This window comes from Mustelus asterias, chromosome 13, assembly GCF_964213995.1.
Source record: "Mustelus asterias chromosome 13, sMusAst1.hap1.1, whole genome shotgun sequence".
In the NCBI taxonomy this organism is placed as follows: domain Eukaryota; kingdom Metazoa; phylum Chordata; class Chondrichthyes; order Carcharhiniformes; family Triakidae; genus Mustelus; species Mustelus asterias.
In genome coordinates this window covers 96,775,839-96,796,381 of record NC_135813.1, presented here as the reverse complement: position 1 = coordinate 96,796,381, position 20,543 = coordinate 96,775,839, and the positions used below count along the sequence as shown (strand labels likewise).

At 41.1% G+C, this 20,543-nt stretch overlaps 1 protein-coding gene across 6 annotated transcripts in view; it reads left to right on the top strand.

Annotated features, from left to right (window-relative positions):
* hectd4 (HECT domain E3 ubiquitin protein ligase 4) overlaps window positions 1-20,543 on the top strand; it is a 270,502-nt gene that overhangs the window by 46,739 nt on the left and 203,220 nt on the right. For all 6 annotated transcript variants that reach the window (XM_078227339.1, XM_078227343.1, XM_078227340.1 and 3 more), the window contains exons 3-4: window positions 1,950-2,039; window positions 13,270-13,397. In XM_078227339.1, the coding sequence (XP_078083465.1) occupies window positions 1,950-2,039; window positions 13,270-13,397 (218 nt within the window). The remainder of the gene's footprint in view (window positions 1-1,949; window positions 2,040-13,269; window positions 13,398-20,543) is intronic.

Here is a 20,543-nt window from a genome sequence, read left to right as displayed (position 1 = left end):
TGAGCAGAAACTGATAGCCAAGTTCCGCACACATGAGGACGGCCTCAACCGGGATCTTGGGTTCATGTCACACTACCTGTAACCCCCACGACTTGCCTAGTCTTGCAAAATCTCACTAACTGTCCTGGCCGGAGACAATACACATCTCTTTAACCTGTGCTTAACCCTCTCTCCACTCGCATTGTCTGTACCTTTAAGACTTGATTACCTGTAAAGACTCGCATTCCAACCATTATTTTGTAAATTGAGTTTGTGTCTTCATATGCCCTGTTTGTGAACATGACTCCCACTCACCTGATGAAGGAGCAGCGCTCTGAAAGCTTGTGGCTTGTGCTGCCAAATAAACCTGTTGGACTTTAACCTGGTTTTGTGAGACTTCTTACAATGGAAGACTGAACAGAGATATTCAAAATTATTGGAGTTTTGATGGAGCAAGTAGAGGAAAAATGTTTTCTCTGACGGGGTTGGTAACCACAGGGTTGCAGATTTAAAATAATTGGCTAAAGAGGAAACTAGAGATTTTTTTTCATGCAGATCTGGAACACACTACAATACCTGGAAAGGTGGCAAAATCACATTTCCGTACTTGGAACTTTGAAAGACATGCATTGGAAGCCTAATTTAATGGTTAGGGAGAAAATATGGAATATGGAACTAAATTGAAAAACTCGGACACAGGCAAGTTAGGTTGAATGACCACCTCCTGTGCTGTAAGACTATTCTATTTCTGGTTTTCGTAATCTGCCTCTCTGGCTCCATCCTGGGGTTAAGAACATTGAAAGATATTTTAATCAGATCTTGCCTGTCAACTTGATATTCTGTGTTGCTTTGTAAATTGGGCATGTGTTCAAAAGATTTTAATGTGGTGTGTATGTGTATTTATATATAGATAATTAACCATTGGATGCTGTTTAAAGGAATTCTAATTACGCATAATAGTTTCTCAGTGAACCTTGAACTCCAAATCAATCCCTTAAATTCAGAGAACTGCAAACTCTGTACGACAGGCTTGATATTTCATATTTGTTTGTCATCTATCTAATTTCTGGAAGAGAGCTCATAAGATGCTGTGGTGCTGTTTTAGAACACTCATAAGAACATCACCACCATCTCCAAGTCATGCACCATCCTAACTTAGAAATATGTTTTTGTTCCTTCACTATCCCTGGGGCAAATCATGGTATTTCATATGAGTAGTGTTGTGGGTGTATGGGTGTGCTTATGCCACGCGAATCGCAATGATTCGAGAAGGTGGCTCGACATCACTTTCTGAAGATCATTTGGGCATAGAGAATAAGTGTTCGCCTTGCCAGTGTTTGCCACTAATTAAGTAAATGACAGGTATGGGACTAGACTGGATAGGGGGTGCCACATGTGTCAGCTGTACTGCGTGTTCCAATGTAAGCAAAATCTTTTCATGCTTTAATCTTGTATGTGCCACCAATGAATTACTGTAAAAGCACCATTTGCCTTGTTTTTCTGAGGCTATTGATTTCAGTTTTGTTTGGTATGCTTTCTAGGTCAAAATTGACATGCAGACAACTTGGCACATTAGCAACTGGCGGATACAGCTTTCATAGTCTGATTTGAATGAGGTCCATGTTAACTGAAAACACTGCAGCCCTGTGTTGTCGTTTTTGGTGGAACTGTGATTTAAAAAAATTAGGAGGTCATGAGTTTGTTTTTTTGTAAATTTAGTGATCTGATTTATATTCACTTACCTTGATTGATTCCATGCAATCATTGTCTACACTCCTGCTGATGACTGCATTATGACTAATTCACTGTTAAATTATTAACTGACTTTATTGTCTAAAATGACAGCTAGAATATAATAGCCATTTCGGAAAGTGGTTTCTGAGATGCAATTCATCTGATATATCTTACTTAGTCATTTGTTCATGTGAAGATTCTGATTGTTTCATATTTACAATTTCTTTCCCTTTTAGAGGTTCACTGAAAACCCTCATTCACACAGTGCACCTGTTGCAGAAGCAGATGGACCTGGGATTTTTACCCGTAACAGATGTTCTACACCGGTATGTAGTGGTTTGTTGGAAAGAACATATTAAATTGCAATTAATAAACACTTTTATTAATCTAAACATTTTTTGATGCATTATGTCTAAATTAAAAATAAACCTTCAGGACCGCTTAATCCTAAATATTGTTGAGGGAAGTACATCCATCTGTATGCAACAGGCAATTTATTGCTCTTCTCCATTGTCTGACCTTCCCCCTCCATCCTCCAGTAACTGCAGTTGAGTCATGGGTGGCACAGTGGCGAGTACTGTTGCCTCACAGCGCCAGTGACCTGGGTTTAATTCCAGCTTTGGGTGATTGTGTGGAGTTTGTACGACTTCTGTGTATACGTGGGTTTCTGCTGGGTGCTCCAGTCAGATGCTCTTTTGGACAGTCGGTGCAGACTCGATGGGCCAATTGGCCACCTGCACTGTAGGGATTCAGTAGAAATGTTTTATGGTGCCGGCAGTACTCAAGTTTCTTGTTGAGATTTAATTTTATTGTGTTTGAACACCAGATGGTCAGTGGGGTGCATCACAACTGAATCATATTCTGTTCATCCTTGTCATCCAAACACACATTTTCCAGTAGATGTCACTAGGATAGCAGTCAAAAGAGTGAATCCTGTCATCTTTTCCCATACTCTAGCCTAAAGACACCGACACCTGTTCCAGAGGCGAGGTTAAAACCCTGTTGTGGCCAAGATCAACTGACTCTATAGCAGAGATTCAACCTGACACTTTGTAGCCTGACTCAGTGCAATGTATACGGTGCACTGGGACCAATGGAGAAATGTTGTGTTCAATGCTTTTATAATGTTCTATTTCCTCCCATTTCTTAAAGGCACAGTTGTGGTTCCTCTGGCTTCGATGGCCATTGAAAACAGTGTGAACTATTTCATGTGAACTATATACTTTATTTGATATTACTGCTAAAAAATGATTGAATCTTGAACACATTTATTCTTATGTGAATTTTTGCTTTGGTTGACTATGATGGCGTGTAATGGAGAACCTTTTACGTGAGGCTAAATTAGACATTACCGAATGAGCACCCTTTACTTAGCCTATCTTTCCTCCTTTCGTCAACCACAATATAATTTACTTTAGAACAAGTTTGCTCTCCAAGGCATCTAGTTTTCTCCCCAAGGCATCTTCTAGTTACAGTGAGAGAAAGAGTAATTGTTCTAGTGATGGGTACAATAGGAGTTGCACAAAATGTGCTCTCGCACTGATGCCCTCTGAAGTTACCTGTCTGTCCTTTGGAAAAGCTGTTGCTCCAAGTTTAGAAATTTAGGGCTGCAGGGAGAATGATTTGAACTTGTAAACACCATACTATCACGTAGTGGCTCAATGATTTGCAACGCTGCTGTTGCTTACTGAAAATTAGTTTGAATCAGTGATACGTAACCACTTCTACATTTAAAAACTATAGAACTGTTGTATAGAAAGGAGCCATTGAAATCTTTTCTTTCTACCTTTCCTGTCATCTGTCTGTATACTTATTCCTAACTCCACGACCAAAGTTATAGCAACAGGTAAATTTGCTTGAAGCCACAAAATACTTAAGTTAATTCAGAGCCATGGATAATTGGATTTCATGTCAATTATTTTATTCAAAAGCCAATTGTTACTTGGAATAGGGATGGAAAAGAAATGCAAGTGTGACTGGCTAACTAACAGCGTAGACTAGCTGACTAATTCTGGAATGTGTGTTACATACGATGTAAGATATATAAATACCACATTTATTTACATGGTTCAGATAACATGATGCTGGGATTGAGGGGAAAATACTTCGAAAGCGAAAACTAATGCAGTTGCTGGAAATGCTCAGCAGCTTGGACAAGTAGTATCTAGGGGAAAAAGGAAAGACATCCAAAGCTAAAACCCCCTGGTTGATTAAAGATGGAGATTAAAATTAAACTGTAAAAGAAGGCTTATGATAAATTGTATTCATGGTATTGGCTTTTGATGATGATTGTCTTCCATGAGTCTGAAGATGGCTGAGGCTAATTTGGGATTGATAACTACACCTACATCTAATGGCATGTGGAATGTCTGATTGTATGCTATCGGTTCTGGTCATGATGTGTCCTTTTCGCTGCTTTAGCCTTTCCTGTCCGTTTTGTCATAATGTTGGAATCCTTCCCATGGACATTGCCACCATCTGGTTCCGTCTAAGACCATGATCTTGGAGCTGATTTTTATTTCTTTATTCTTTCATGGGCCAGGATTTATTGCCTATCCCTAATTGCCTTTGAAATGAGTGGCTTGCTAGGCCACTTCTGCCTGTTACGAGTCAACTATGTTGTTTTGGATCTGGAGTCATATGTAGATAAGGCCAGGTAAGGATAGTAGATTTCTTTCCATACAGAAACAGATGCATTTTAATGATATAACAATGGTCTTATGATGGTGACAATCAATGATAGGTTCATGGTCACCGTTACTGAGACTAGATTTCAATTCCAGATTTAATTAATTGAATTTAAATTCCACAACCTGCAGTAATGGGATTTGAACCCATATTCCCAGAGTGTTAGCCCAGACCTCTGGATTACTAGTTTGTGATATCACTATGCCACCCCGTCTTCTACCAGTGTTGCATTTCTTTACGTTGGCTGTCGTCATATCCTTGAAGAGCTATTTCTATTCTTCTCTGGTGCTTCTTTCCTGACCGAACTACTTTGGGAATCTGGTATATGACATACGTACTATATGACCAACACAACAAAATTGATACTAAATGCTCATAGCTTTGATGCTTGTGGTGCTTTCTTGTGAGCGAACACTGATAATGCGTCTGCTCACCCAACGAATATGTTCGATCTTCTGCAGGCAGTGTTGATGGTATGATTCCAGTGCTTTGAAATGCCTCTTGTATGCTGTCTGTGATTAAGCCTTGTACAGTAAGGAAGTGATCATGGCTGCATAGTAGACTGAGCTTGGTTTTGATATCACAATCTTCAAATACCTTCCTCAGGTGGCCAAAAGTTGTATCAGCAAGATTTCAGCAAATGCTGAATTTCTTTCTCAATGTCAGCCTTCTGCGAAAGATACCTTGGACTGAAAGTATTCCACATCAGGCACTCTTTCTGAATCGGCACAGTGATTAGCACTGTTACCTCACAGCACCAGGGTCCTGGGTACAATTCCGGCCTCGGGTGACTGTCTGTGTGGAGTTTGCACTTTCTCTTCGTGTCTGCGCGGGTTTCCTCCCACAGTCCAAAGATGTGCAGGTTAGTTGTTTGGTCATGCTAAATTGTCCCTTAGTGTCAGGGGAATTAGCTGGGTAAATACATGGGTTTACAGGGATAGGGCCTGGGTGGGATTGTTGGTTCAGACTTGATGGACCGAATGGCCTCCTGCACTGTAAGGATTCTAATCCTAATCAATGAGGCTGGGGCATGTGCATTTGAAGCTTGCTGATGGAGGTCTTTGGTTTGAATGTTGAATGCAAATCCCATTTTCTTGAATGTCTCAATAAATATGTTGACAGTTCTCTGGAGATCTGTTTTCGACACCGCATTACCGCAATATCAGAGTATTGGAGCTCAATGACTGAAATTGGGGTGGTCTTGGTATGTGGTTGAGGTTGTCTGACGTTAAATAGTTTAACATCTATTCCAGAACTAAGCTGTACTCTGGGAAGCTTGCCTGTGGCCAGACGGAGCATGGAAAATCGGAAAGAGATGGAGTGATAAAGCAACCTTGTTTTTACTCCTGTCTTGACCTCAAAAAGAGCCTGTTTTTAAGCATCACCACTCTCATCTCATGAAACAGGTGAAGAATGGTAACAAACTTTGGAAGACATCCATACTTCAGAATCTTCCAGAGAGCCTCATAATTTAGAGTTGAAGACCTTTGTCAAGTCAGAATGCGATGTAAAGAGGAGAATGTTGTTCATGACATTTTGTTTCTTGCACTTGGTGAGGTGTAAAAATCATGTTGGCCATGCCTCTTGATGGTTTAAAGACATTTGGAGAGTAGCTCTTCAAGTGTAGTAAGTTGCTTCAGAAGGGTTCTTGGAATGATCTTTCCTGCAATAGAAAGCAAAGGGGATGTCTCTGTAGTTCTACAATTGGATTTGTCCCCTTCTTGAAAATTGTTACAATCATGAGATTATTTGGGATTTCCTCTTCATTCCAGATCTGTAGGATAATGGCATGGAGCTGTAATGTTAGTTCCTCTCCTCTGTGTTTAAAGATTTCAGTCGGGTTTCCATCACTGCCTGCAGCTTTGTGCTTCATTTGTGGAATGGCTTTCATCTCTACCATTGGCATTAGCAGAGTTCCAAGCTCATCTCTAACTGGGTGTCGTGGGATGGAGTTGAAAACACACAAAAATTCATTCTTGATTGAAAAAGTCTTCAAAATTCTCCCTTCTAATGGGGACTGACAGCTTCCCTTTCCTTGATCAGATCTCCCCCTAGGCTCAGAGGAGCTGGCCCTTTGGTACTTGGGCCATAAATAGTCTTTGTGGCAGTGAAGAGCCACGGAAACGATTCATATCAGTGAGGTGTTGAACTTCCTTTGACCTGTCTGCCCGCTACATGCTCTATGTTGTAGGTGTACCTTTGTACTTAAGCCTATATTTGTTGGTAAGACAGCTTCTCTTGCTTCGAGTTTGGTTCATGTCCACCTGGTGCAGAAAGTTTTGCATCTGGAATCAATCAATTCATTGATATTCTGAACAGTTTCATCAAACCAATCCAGATATTTCCTGGCAAATCCAAGTGTCTCTTTGCAGGCATGTGCAGGCATATTGGGCTGTGGACACACTTCTGTTCTTGATCAAAGTAGTTTGAAAGCTTTTCCCTTAGACTTCGCTGGAAACAGTCTCTTTTGAGTGGCTCATTCAGAGCTTCGATGTTGGAACTTTTGTGAACATTTGTTGCATCTGTTTGGGAGTCAATTTGATGAACATAATTGAATGAATAAGTCGGTGATCAATCCAGCAGTCATCAGCTGCTGTCATAACTCTGGTGCACACATCCTTGATTCTGGCATGAATGATGATGTAATTGATCAGGTTCCAGTGCTTGGACTCCAGCTGTTGCTATGATGTTTTGTACTTGTTCTTCTGGTGGAACAGGGTATTGGTGATAAGTCCATGTTCAGTGCATTTGGTATACTGAGAAGAATGCTGTTGGAGTTGACATTTCCAATATGTTCCCTGCCGATAGTTCCATTCCAGATTGGAATTTCTTTCAACTCTGGCACTGAAGTACCGAGAAGAATAGACCTAACCTTCAGAATCCCACAGAGCTCCGCTAAGTTTGGCATAGAAATTGTCCTTGGTTATGTTGTTGGCATCCAGAGTTGGGGCATATGCACTGATCACGAAGGCATATTGGCTCCTTGCCAATTTGAGATGAAGAGTCATGAGGTGCTCATTTCTTTAAAGAGAGAACTCATGAAACCACTTCACAAGTTCATTCTTGATTGTAAATCCAGCTGTGTGAACTTTGCATTCTTCTTCTGATCTCCCTTTCCAGAAGAAGGTATATCCACCTCAGAATGCCTCGAGCTGTCCCCTCATGCTTGCTTTTGGAACAGCAACAGTTCTTGGCCAACAAAGGTAGTGTGATGCATAGGTGTTCACTTGTGGGTGTGTGCATGAGGGTGACATTCCAAGCCCCATGTTTTTCTACTGCAGAAGGTGGTCTCTTTGGACGTGCTTATCCAGTCAGGAGAGGTGAGGCGCATTATGTTTAGGGCACCTTTTCTCGTCCCCTCCTCCATAAAGGGTGAACGGAGTGGACCCTGAAGAGGGCTGCTCCGTTACAGCTGCCAGAAGGCACCCCTGCATTGAGACTAGGTAAACACAGTAAGAAGTTTAACAACACCAGGTTAAAGTCCAACAGGTTTATTTGGTAGCAAAAGCCACACAAGCTTTCGGAGCTCTAAGCCCCTTCTTCAGGTGAGTGGGAATTCTGTTCACAAACAGAGCTTATAAAGACACAGACTCAATTTACATGAATAATGGTTGGAATGCGAATACTTACAACTAATCAAGTCTTTAAGAAACAAAACAATGTGAGTGGAGAGAGCATCAAGACAGGCTAAAAAGATGTGTATTGTCTCCAGACAAGACAGCCAGTGAAACTCTGCAGGTCCACGCAACTGTGGGAGTTACAAATAGTGTGACATGAACCCAATATCCCGGTTGAGGCCGTCCTCGTGTGTGCGGAACTTGGCTATCAGTTTCTGCTCAGCGACTCTGCGCTGTCGTGTGTCGCGAAGGCCGCCTTGGAGAACGCTTACCCGAATATCAGAGGCCGAATGCCCGTGACCGCTGAAGTGCTCCCCAACAGGAAGAGAACAGTCTTGCCTGGTGATTGTCGAGCGGTGTTCATTCATCCGTTGTCGCAGCATCTGCATAGTTTCCCCAATGTACCATGCCTCGGGACTTCAGCGGTCACGGGCATTCGGCCTCTGATATTCGGGTAAGCGTTCTCCAAGGCGGCATGGTAGCACAGTGGTTAGCACTGCTGCTTCACAGCTCCAGGGTCCCGGGTTCGATTCCCGGCTCGGGTCACTGTCTGTGTGGAGTTTGCACATTCTCCTCGTGTCTGCGTGGGTTTCCTCCGGGTGCTCCGGTTTCCTCCCACAGTCCAAAGATGTGCGGGTTAGGTTGATTGGCCAGGTTAAAAATTGCCCCTTAGAGTCCTGGGATGTGTAGGTTAGAGGGATTAGCGGGTAAATATGTGGGGGTAGGGCCTGGGTGGGATTGTGGTCGGTGCAGACTCGATGGGCCGAATGGCCTCCTTCTGCACTGTAGGGTTTCTATGATTTCTAAGGCGGCCTTCGCGACACACGACAGCGCAGAGTCGCTGAGCAGAAACTGATGGCCAAGTTCCGCACACACGAGGACGGCCTCAACCGGGATATTGGGTTCATGTCACACTATTTGTAACTCCCACAGTTGCGTGGACCTGCAGAGTTTCACTGGCTGTCTTGTCTGGGGACAATACACATCTTTTTAGCCTGTCTTGATGCTCTCTCCACTCACATTGTTTTGTTTCTTAAAGACTTGATTAGTTGTAAGTATTCGCATTCCAACCATTATTCATGTAAATTGAGTCTGTGTCTTTATAAGCTCTGTTTGTGAACAGAATTCCCACTCACCTGAAGAAGGGGCTTAGAGCTCCGAAAGCTTGTGTGGCTTTTGCTACCAAATAAACCTGTTGGACTTTAACCTGGTGTTGTTAAACTTCTTACTGTGTTTACCCCAGTCCAACGCCGGCATCTCCACATTGAGACTAGGTAACCATAGATCAGAGGTTTACAGCATGGAAACAAGCCCTTTAGCCCAACTTATCCATGCTGCCCAGCTTTTGCCATTTAAGCTAGTCCCAACTGCCCGTGTTTGGCCCATATCCCTCTATACTAATCTTATCCATGTAAATGTCGAAATGCTTTTTAAAGGACAAAATTGTACCCGTCTCTCCTACTACCCCTGGCAGCTTGTTCCAGACACACACTACCCTCTGTGGAAAAAATTACCCCTCTGGACCCTTTCATATCTCTCCCCTCTCACCTTAAAACTATGCCCTCTAGTTTTAGATTTCCCTACCTTTGGGAAAAGATGTTGACCATCTACTTTATCTATGCCCTTCATTATTTTATAGACCTCATAAGATCACCCCTATGCTCCAGGGAACCAGTTTAAGGGGGTTTAAAATTATATTGTTATACAGTAGAGATTCATGCTGAATATGGAAAGTGCAGGGGACAATTTTTTTATTCATTTGTGGGACATGGACGTCGCTGGCTGGCCTGCATTTATTGCCCATCCCTAGTTGCCCGAGGGCCGTTGAGAGTCAGATATATTGCTGTGGCTCTGGAGTCGAATGTAAGCCAGACCAGGTAAGGACAGCAGATTTCCAAATTAGTGAACCAGATGGGTTTTTCCGACAATCGACGATGGTTTCATGGTCATCAGTTGATTTTTTTAAAAAATTGAATTCAAATTCCAACATTTGCTGTGGCGGGATTCGAACCTGGGTCCCCAGGACGTTAGCCATCACCTCCCCATTGTAAAATTACAAAGTGGGGTCAGGAGAGGCTATGGGAATAGGCTAAATTGGCAGCATAAAAGGAAACTTTTTTTTATAAGTAGTAAAAGGATAGTCAAAGGAAGTTTGGGCAGATTCTGAAACGAAAAGATCATATGACGGAGGCAGAAGACATGGTTGATGTAATAAATAAGTACTTTGTATTTGTTTTCACAAAGAATGCTCCCAGTATCACAGTAAAGAAAATAGTAACATTGCATAGGGTAAAATTAAGAGGCAGTATTTAGTATTTGCAATACTTGAAAATAGAAAAGCCACTGGTCCAGATGGGACGCATCCCTGGGTTGCTGAGGGAAATAGGTGTGGGAATAATGAAGTCTTAACCATAATCTTTCAATCTTCTTTAAATATGGAAATGGAGTCAAGGTTTCAAAAGTTTGTCTTATGCCTGTCACCCTAACATTCTGGGAGGTAATTCTTGGGGGATGGGCGGAGGGAATAATCTAGGAAAAGATTGTCACTGGAAAAACAGAATAATAAATTACAATCAGCAAGATTTAGTAAAGGCAAATTGTATCTGCCAAACTTCATTGATTTCTTTTTAATGTAACTGAGGGATCATGATGGCATTTAGGTAATGTACATCTGGACTTTGGAAAGGTGCTTGATAAAGTACTGCATAATAGACCTGTGAGCAGATTGAAGCCTTTCAGAGTAAAGAGACATTAGCAGCTGGCTATGAATGTTGCTAAAGGACAAAGTTGTGTGTAGCAGTGAATCAAAAGCAGAAAATGCTGGAAAAAAACTCAGCCGGTCTGGCAGCATCTGTGGAGAGAGAAATAGAGTTAATCCAGAGCTAAAGAGAGGGAGAAATGTGATGGATTATATACTGCCCAAGAGTGGGTGGAGCAGAGTGGAAAATTAGTGATAGGTGGGAGCTAGGAGAGATTGTAACAAAAACGTGTCGGTCATGAGACCTGTGTGAAAGGCCATAGAGGCTGCTATTAAGTGGCATAAAGGTAAGATATCAGAATGTATTAATGGGAGAACAAAGGTCAGTGCTCAGTGAAAGCAAAACTAAAGAACAAGTGACAATGATGGAGGGAAGGGTTTGTACTGGGACAAAAATTGTTTTGGATATTTTTTTAAAAAGAGTCAAGATGGAGGGGAAAGGTTACAGTCTAAAGTTGTTGAACTCCGTGTTGAGCCCTAAAAACAGTGAGTGGTTGTTTTTCAGACTGGAGGGAAGTATATAGTATTGTTCTCCCTGGAACTACTTGTTTTGGTGTACCTTAATGGCTTGAGCATATGTAGGACATAATTTCAAGGTTTGTAGCTGACGTGAAACTGGAAAATGTTAAAGTTCGTAGCATACTTCAGGAGGTCATAGACTGGTGAAATGGGAAAATATATGGCAGATGAACTTATTTTAGAAAGGTATGATGTGATGCATTTTGATAGAAAGAATAAGCTCCTCTCCCTTTGTACTGCCCTGCAACGTCAGCCCCAAGGTTACTTGCTGAAATCCTGGAGGTTGCTATTGAATCCACAACCATCAAACTAGATTGCAAAATTGCTACAAACTTGACCAACCTCCATGCCCTTTCATTCTTGCCTGAAGATGTATTAAAATAACATCAGAAAACAGCAAGCTAGTAAATGTCCTGTGCACTCTTTGCAATAACTGTTCTGTCTAAAAATTGAGGAAGGTTAACAAAATGACATTATGTAATCCTAAATACTGTAATTGGTCTATGTAACTTCCTTGTGTATTGAGTAAATGAATACGAATGGCTTGTTATTTTCAATGCACCATGTCCAATACTAGACTTTAAAAAATTAAATGGAAGAGATTTACTTAATCCCTGAAAACCTGTTACTTGCATCTGTTAAGTTGATCTAATAAAAGCTATGGTATGAACTGTACCTGTAATAATTGACAGACTAGTTTCCTTCATTGATGGAACTAATTTTAAAATATGAAAGTGTTCACCATTCTTGCAGTTGCATCAGATCAATTTGAAACGCAATTTGAATAATGAAGTTGACAGTACCACGTTGAGTGATCCTAAATCTAAAATGCATTTAGCAATTTTTCTGACATTGAAGCCAACTGGGTATTTTCGAGCCGTTCTTAGGGTAGTGTCTGGATCGAGATTTTCCGAATGTTTTGTATTTCAAGATTGATTTTCCCAACAGCTCAAAAGTCAAAGTTGCTGAGTGCTGGCCAGGTTATTTGTGCACAGGAAATGAGATTGTTATTCCAATCTGTTCCTGCACAATGTGGTTAGTTATTGAGTGGGATTAGGGCTCATGTGTTTGATACCTTGATGCATGGAGTGGAGGAAGGAAGGGGAGCATTTTAATTACAAATTAATAATTAGTGTGAATGCTGTATTTGGAGGTGTTGGCTAAAATATCTCTCTCCTAACTTGACTATGACTCGTATATGTTTCTGTCAGGAACTAATTCTTGAGAGACTAGGATCCATTGGTAAGTATATAAATGGACCTTAATTTGTTATGCCTGGACATCTGCCTATCTCTGCTGATGGGCAGACTTGCCTTGCGTATTTAGGTTTTTACATTTTCCGTGGGAAATTGCTGAAAGTGTGAACTAATTACGTCACTGAGGGAAACTGCATCTAGGACCTGAGTGAACAGTGTGCATCTCAAATAATCAGAATGAAGGATATTAAATTATCAGCATAATGATTGAGAGGAAAGTATACATGATGATGGGAAAATTCATGCTAAATTGAGTAATATAGAATTGAGTAATAAAGAAATAAAGAGGGGAGAAATTTTTGATTGAAACAAAAAGAAAATAAATGCATTTTTAAAATATCCCAATTATTAACACGTGAAAGAATTAGGCTCCACACTTGTAATCGTTTATTTTCAGTATCAAATTGCTTGATTGTCAGTAATTTACTCATCACATTGTTGAAAGACTGCTTAGCCTTGAAATTACTTTGTCTACCATGCAGGTGCATCAATTCTCTACCATGTATCTCATTGGTGAGACAGGCAATGCAATGCCATTTTCAGAAAGCAAATGGTAGAGCAACACAGTTTGGACGGCGATGTTTAAATTTTAGAGTTGAAGCTCACATCTGCCCTGTACAATTTTTGAACAAATAACAGTAAAATCTGCGCCATTGTTAGCTTTTTAATCAAAATATATCTGTAACATTTTTATATTTGTCCCTTGCTCTTCTCTCAGACTTCTTCTACTGGAGGGAGGGCCAGGCTCTGCCTCTTGCTTGCTCGGCAACAAACATATGGTGTCTTGGGGATTTGAGGACATGCTGTCTGCACCGGAGAGCAACAACAGTTCCAGTGACAACAAAGGTACATCTTTTTTCCTTTCGTCAGGTTGGGACAAAGGAAGAGAAAGAAAGGAGATGATAATGTGGGCATTGAAAATTTATGTAGTTTCAAAAATGTTTTAAATTTCATAACAAAATAGTGTAATGGCAATGTGACAATTACTTTATTCAAAGCAGTAAATTAAGGATAAGATAATGTGAAAGAGCAGATGACATTGTCTGCTGCATGAATCACCATTACAGGTAGCAGTGTAAGAGAATGGTTTAAGGTTCAAATATTGTAAAATAGCTTCCTTATGGTTGGGATACTGTTCATTTTGAGTAGTTGGTATATAGTATTGTGTGATGTAAGACAAACCAATAGTGAATTAATGATGTGGAATATTTTCAGTCCTGAGTTACTGTCGTGTGATGTTTGTCCTCAAAATGAGGAAAACTGGTTGAATATTTCCAAGGCAGATGTAGCGTATAAAGTTCCTGCTGTAATGCCATGGCAGTTGGCTGCCATTCCAAGAGTCATGTGACATTATGATAAAATAACGTGCCTTCAAAATCTTAACAGATTACAAAGTTATAATTTGGATAATGGTTGGTATTTATGCTTGTAATGTGAAATGCTATGTTTCTATTTATTTCTGACCTTGCTCCATTTACCTTTTTTCCCTGCTTTAATGTTATTCTCAGATTTCCATTACTCTCTGCTTTGTTGGTTCAACTTTTCATTCCTAAATTTTCTCCTGCTTTCCATCATTTTTTTAATCCCAATGTTTCCTGATTTGAATTCTGTCCTATGTTCTAACCCCATTTTCTGCCTTACTGTGTAGCTGAGATTTGGTTTCATAGCATCACTTAAAGCTTGTAGTGATGATTGGGAGAAGCTAATATGTTTGCCGCATTTCCCTGAAAGCGCATTGAGCTATGTTGATTGTAGCATACTGGACCCAGTATATGAAATGACACTCCTAATTACTAAACATAAAAAAAGCTGCAACACTTTTATAACATTTTCATACATGTATCAAACGGCAAGGCTTTGGCAACCAGGGAGGCCCAAATGCCGAGCCTTTGGTGACCGGGAGGTCCAAACTTGTCTTCAGGGAGAGAGACAGAGAGAAATCCAGGAGCGCCCCGAGTTTGAAAGAAAAAATGTATCGTGATATTGGAAAGTTGTAAGGTGATTGGTGTCTATTGTTGCCCAGGTACTGATACAAGGAAGCCTGGAAGAGCTACCGTGATAGGTTTGATAGTTGAGGGAATAGGTACACGTTTCTGTGAATGCAGAAGTGAATACAGGTTAGTGTGTTGTCTCCCTGGCGCCAGAGTCAAGGATGTCAGAGTGGCTGCAGAGCACCAAGGGGGGGTAGAGTGAACATCCAGCAGTCATGGTCCACGTTGGTACCAATGTCATTGTTAGAAAGAGGAGTATGGTCCTGTAGTCTGAATGTAGGGAGCTAGGTACAAAATTAGCAAGCAGGGCCCTTCTTGGAACATTGGAGAATTGGGGAAGCTCTGGTGAGATGGGACCTGTACAGGCCAGGTGGGTTGCACCTGAACAGAGTTGGGACTGAGTTCCTTGAGAGGCGTTTTGCTGGAGCTGTTAGAGGGAATACTTGGCAGGGTTGTGGGAACTAGAAGATAATATTAGAGAGAATTAGCCAAGTGGCACAGAATGCGAGAGAGGAGAGATGGATAACACTTGAAATTTTTTTTAGCATGGGCCAGAGTAGAGGAGCAAGAAATAGATACAAATTTCAGGTTTCTGCACATTTGTCAATGCATGGAATGTGGTAAATAAAAAAGTGCAGATTGCCATATGATGTTGTGGCTATAACTGAAACCTGCTTCAAAGAAGGGCAGGATTGGGTGTTGAATATCCCTGGATACAATGTGTTCAGAAAATCAAGGAAAGTAAGCAAAGAGGGGAGGAGTTGTGGTATTGCTAAAGGAGGGTATTGCAGTGCTGAAGAAAGATGATGTCCCATAGGGATCAGAGGGGCTGGTGTACCTAGAGTAGATTCATAAGAGGGAAGGTTAGAGACACAACTTGTTTCCATTGGAGTTAAGAAGAATGCGAAGTGACTTGATTGAAGCATGCAAGATGTTGAACAAGGTCTTGACAAAGTGTAAATGAAAAGGATGTTTCCTCTTGTCTGATAGTTCAAACTACGGGGCACTGTATTAAAATTAGGAGTTGCCCTTTTAGGACAGAGTTGGGGACAAATGTTTTCTCTCCAATGTTGTGAGACTTTGGAATTTTGCCTCACGAGGCAGGGTCAAGGCAGAGGTAGGTAGATTCTTGTTTAGGTAAGGGAATCAAAGGTTATCAATGGTTGATGGAAATGTAGAACTTGAAACACAGATCAGCCATGGTATTATCAATTGCAGAGCAGACTTGAAGGGCCAAATGACCTACTTGGGTTATTTCATATGCTTGCACAGAGTACAATCATAGAATCCCTACAGTGCAGAAGGAGGCCATTCAGCCCAAGTCTGCACCGACCACAATCCCACACAGGCCCTATTCCTGTAACTCCACTTATTTACCCTGCTAATCCCCCTGACACTAGGGTCAATTTATCATGAATCCTAAACCTAAAATGCATTTAGCAATTTTTCAGACATTGAAGCCAACTGGGTATTTTGGGATACCTCGAGCCTTTCTTCGGGGGTAGTGTCTGGATCGAGATTTTCCTAATGTTTTGTATTTCAAGATTGATTTTCCCAACAGCTCAAAAATCAAAGTTGTTGAGTGCTGGCCAGGTTATTTGTGCACGGGAAATGAGATTGTTATTCCAATCTGTTCCTGCACAATGTGGTTAGTTATTGAGTGGGATTAGGGCTCATGTGTCTGATACCTTGATGCATGGAGTGGAGGAAGGAAGGGGAGCATTTTAATTACAAATTAATAATTAGTGTGAATGCTGTATTGGGAGGTGTTGGCTAAAATATCTCTCTCCTAATTTGATTATGACTCGTATATGTTTCTGTCAGGAACTAATTCTTGAGAGACTAGGATCCATTGGTAAGTATATAAATGGACCTTAATTTGTTATGCCTGGACATCTGCCTATCTCTGCTGATGGACAGACTTGCCTTGCGTATTTAGGTTTTTACATTTTCTGTGGGAAATTGCTGAAAGTGTGAACTAATTACGTCACTGAGGGAAACTGTGCATCTAGCCAATCAACCTAACCCACGCACCTTTTGGACTGTGGGAGGAAACCGGAGCACCTGGAGGAAACCCACACACACGGAGAATGTGCAAACTCAACACAGACAGTAATTGAACCTGGGTCCCTGGCGCTGTGAGGTAGCAGTGCTCGCCACTGTGCTGCCATGCCACCAATGTCAGGGATATTTTTCTTTGGTATGTTTCCGGTTCAACAAGGAAGGAGGCATTCCTAGACCTGATTCTAGGAAATTAGGTTGGTCAAGTAGATCCAGTGTCACAAGAAGAACTTTTAGGGTCAGTGATCACTGTACCATAGATTTTAGGCCAACTATGGGAAAGGACAAAGCACAATCCAGAGTAAGAAAAAATAACTGGGTTAAGAACAGATCTGTGCTGAATAAATTGGAGTCAAAGTTTGACAGTCTGATCAGTGGGCTACCTTCAAAGCAGAGATGATTCAGGCACAGTTGAGTATAGCTCCTTAAAAGGGAAAGGTGGGGGAAACAAACTCAAGAGCTCCCTCGATGACAGGAGATAGAAATTAAAATAAAGAAGAAAACTGTTCATGACAGGTGTCGGGCAGAAAATAAAATTGAAAACCAAGCTCAATATTGGAAGTTCAGAGAAGATGTGAAAATGCAGAATGAGAGAAGAGACTGGCATCTAACATAAAAGGGAATCACAAAGTATTTTGTCTCTATGAAGGAGGAATATGTTACACAGGTCATGGTAAAAGATGAGAATTCAAACAGTTTAAAATTGAAAAGGAGGTAGTTGTAGATATTTAATGTGGATAAGGCACTGAGACTGTGATGCATCAAAGGATACTGAGGGAGGTGATTGTGGAAGTTGCAGAAGCATTGGCCATAATTTTTCAGTCTGGCTTGATTTTGGGGATGGCTCCAGAGGACTGGAGATTTGTCAACAGAGGATGTAAAAATAAGCCCGGGAACTGCAAACGAGTCAGTTTAACTGGGGAAACTTCGTGAAACAAAAACTCGGGACAAAATTAATAATCTCATAGACAAATGTGAGTTAATTAAGGAAAACCAGCATGGATTTGTTAAGGGAAAATTGTGTTTAATTAGCTTGCTGGAATTTTTTTGAAAAGGTAACCAAGGGGGTTGATATGGGAAGTAATATTGTTGTTGTGTACATGGACTTCCAAAAGACATTTGATTTTGTGCCGCAGAACAGACTTGCAAACAAAGTTATAGCTCACAAAAGGGACAATAACAATCCAGATGCAGAATTGGCTGAGTGACAGGAAACAGAGTAAAGGTAAACGGATGTTTTTCGTGCAGGCAGAAAGTTTGTGTGGAGTTTCCCAAGGGTCAGTAATGGGACCTTTGCTTTTCTTGATGATATTGAGCTAGACCTTGGGGTACAGAGCACAAATTCAAAGTTTATGGATGATATAAAACCTGGAAGCATTTTGAACTGTGAGGAGGAGAGTGTAGTACTTAAAAAGGACATAGACAAGTTCGTAGGAAGAACATAGAGCGACTAAAACAAAGGGAACGCAGGAGCAGCAGGACCTGGCTGTATATGTGCATAAATCATTGAACATGGTAGGACAGGTTGAGGGAGTACTTAAAGTATGCACAATCCTTGGCTTTATTAATAGAGTAAGAAATTTAACAACACCAGGTTAAAGTCCAACAGGTTTATTTGGTAGCAAAAGCCACAAGCTTTCGGAGCCCCAAGCCCCTTCTTCAGGTGAGTGGGAATTCTTGTCGCAGGACAGACTTGCAAACAAAGTTATAGCTCACAAAATAAAAGGGACAATAACAACCCAGATGCAGAATTGGCTGAGTGACAGGAAACAGAGTAAAGGTAAACGGATGTTTTTCATGCAGAAGGGACTTGGGCTCTGAGAAGGGGCTTGGGGTTCCGAAAGCTTGTGTGGCCTTTGCTAACAAATAAACTTGTTGGACTTTAACCTGGTGTTGTTAAACTTCCTACTGTGTTTACCCCAGTCCAACACCGGCATCTCCACATCTTTATTAATAGATGCATTGAGTACAAGAGCAAGGTAGTTATGTTGAATTTGTACAAGTCATCTTCAGCCTCAGCTGCATCCAGTTCTGGGCTTTGCTCTTCAGGAACAATGTGAAGGCATCAGTGAAGGTGCAGAAAGGTTTACGAAAATGGTGCCAGGGATGAGGAGCTTCAATAATGAAGATAGATTGGAGAAGTTAGGACTGTTTTACTTGGAGAGAAGGTTGAGAGGAGATTTGGTAAGGGTATTCAAAATCATGAGGTGTCTGGACAGAGTAGATAGATATGGAAAACTGTTACTCATGAAAGTATTGAGAATGAGAGCCCACAGATTTAAAGTAATTAGTAAAAGAAGCAAAAGTGAATTGAGAAGAAACTGTTTTTGCAATGAGTGGTTAGTTTGTGTGGTGAAGACAGGTTCAATTGAAGCATTTAAAGGAGATTTAAATTGTTATTTGGATAGGAAGAACATGCAGGGTGTCAGAAGAAGGACACAAAGTGAGTTGCTCATTCGGAGAACTGGTGCAAACACGATTGGCCAAATGACTACTCCCATGCTGTGACAATTCAATGACTGTTTCCTACTGATTAAATTTTTTCTGGGAAGTTGGTAGACAGTTTATGAATTTGGTAAAGTGGTTGAAGTTCTTAGAGTAATGCTGAAGATGATAGTGCTGGTAGGTTATTGAGATTGCTAACGTTATCAAGAGAGTTGAGACTGTGATTGCAGTTGACAGAATTTTTCTTCAATAAATTTTTGCTGTGGTTGGTAGAGTTTTACTGAAGTTTATTAACTTTGATTTTTTATTTTATTATTGTTGCATGTATTAGTATACAATGAAAGGTATTGTTTCTTGCATGCTATATAGACAAAGCATACCGTTTATAGAGAACGAGGCACGGTGGCACAGTGGTTAGCACTGCTGCCTCTCAGCGCCAAGGACCCGGGTTCAATTCCAGCCTCAGGTGACTGTGTGGAGTTTGCACATTCTTCCTATGTCGGCATGGGTTTCATCTGGGTGCTCCAGTTTCCACCCAAAGTCCAAAGATGTGTGGGTTAGGTCGATTGTCCATTCTAAATTGACCCTAGTGTCAGGGGGATTAGCAGGGTAAATGAGAGTTACAGTAATAGGGCCTGGGTGTGAATGTGATCGGTACAGACTTGATGGGTCGAAAGGCTGCCTCCTGTACTGTAGGGATTCTATGATTCTATAAGGAAAGGAGAAGGTGCAGAATGTAGTGTTACAGTCATAGCTAAGGTGTACAGAAAGATCAACCTAATGCAAGATAAACATCAGCAACAGCCTCCTAACTTCAGTATGACTCTACTAACCTCAGCAACAGTCTACTATCACTGCAGTTTGAAGCTTTATACTTTAAGCAGCTAAGGTTGATGAAGCCACTGGAGCTGAGAGTGCAAATGTGCCTGATGGAGTTGACAACTGTACCTGCTTCTGCTCTTATCCGTTGCCAAGTGGAAGGCACTTGCTGAGATTGGATGTTATCTCCTTGACAACTTGGTGATCAGATGACCATGAACCTGGGGTCACTGTTTTCCACACCACGTCCATGTGTAATTTAGTGATGTTCGTATAACTATTGGAATTTATTTTCGGTGGTCCCCTTGTCCTAATGTACATCGTTTTATGTTTGCCCATCACCTTTGTGTTTGCTGACTACATTGGCACCTACGAATTTAAAATTCTCATCCTTGTGTTCATAACTTTTCCTGGCCCTGCCCTCTTTCTGTAGCTTCTCTTGCTCTACAATACTTTGAAAACTCTTGACATAGAATCTCTTTAGTACAGGATCTGCAAAAACCTCTCTTTCCTATTCTTTAAGACTTTCCTTAAAACCTATTACTAACCAAGCATTTAGCTACTCCTAATATTTAAACCTTTGGTTCAGCATTCAAGATGTAATATAAATCAAGTAGTTGAGTTTCTTACATGGCTGAGTTGAGTCCGAGGTTTGTTTTGGGAAGATAGAGCCTGT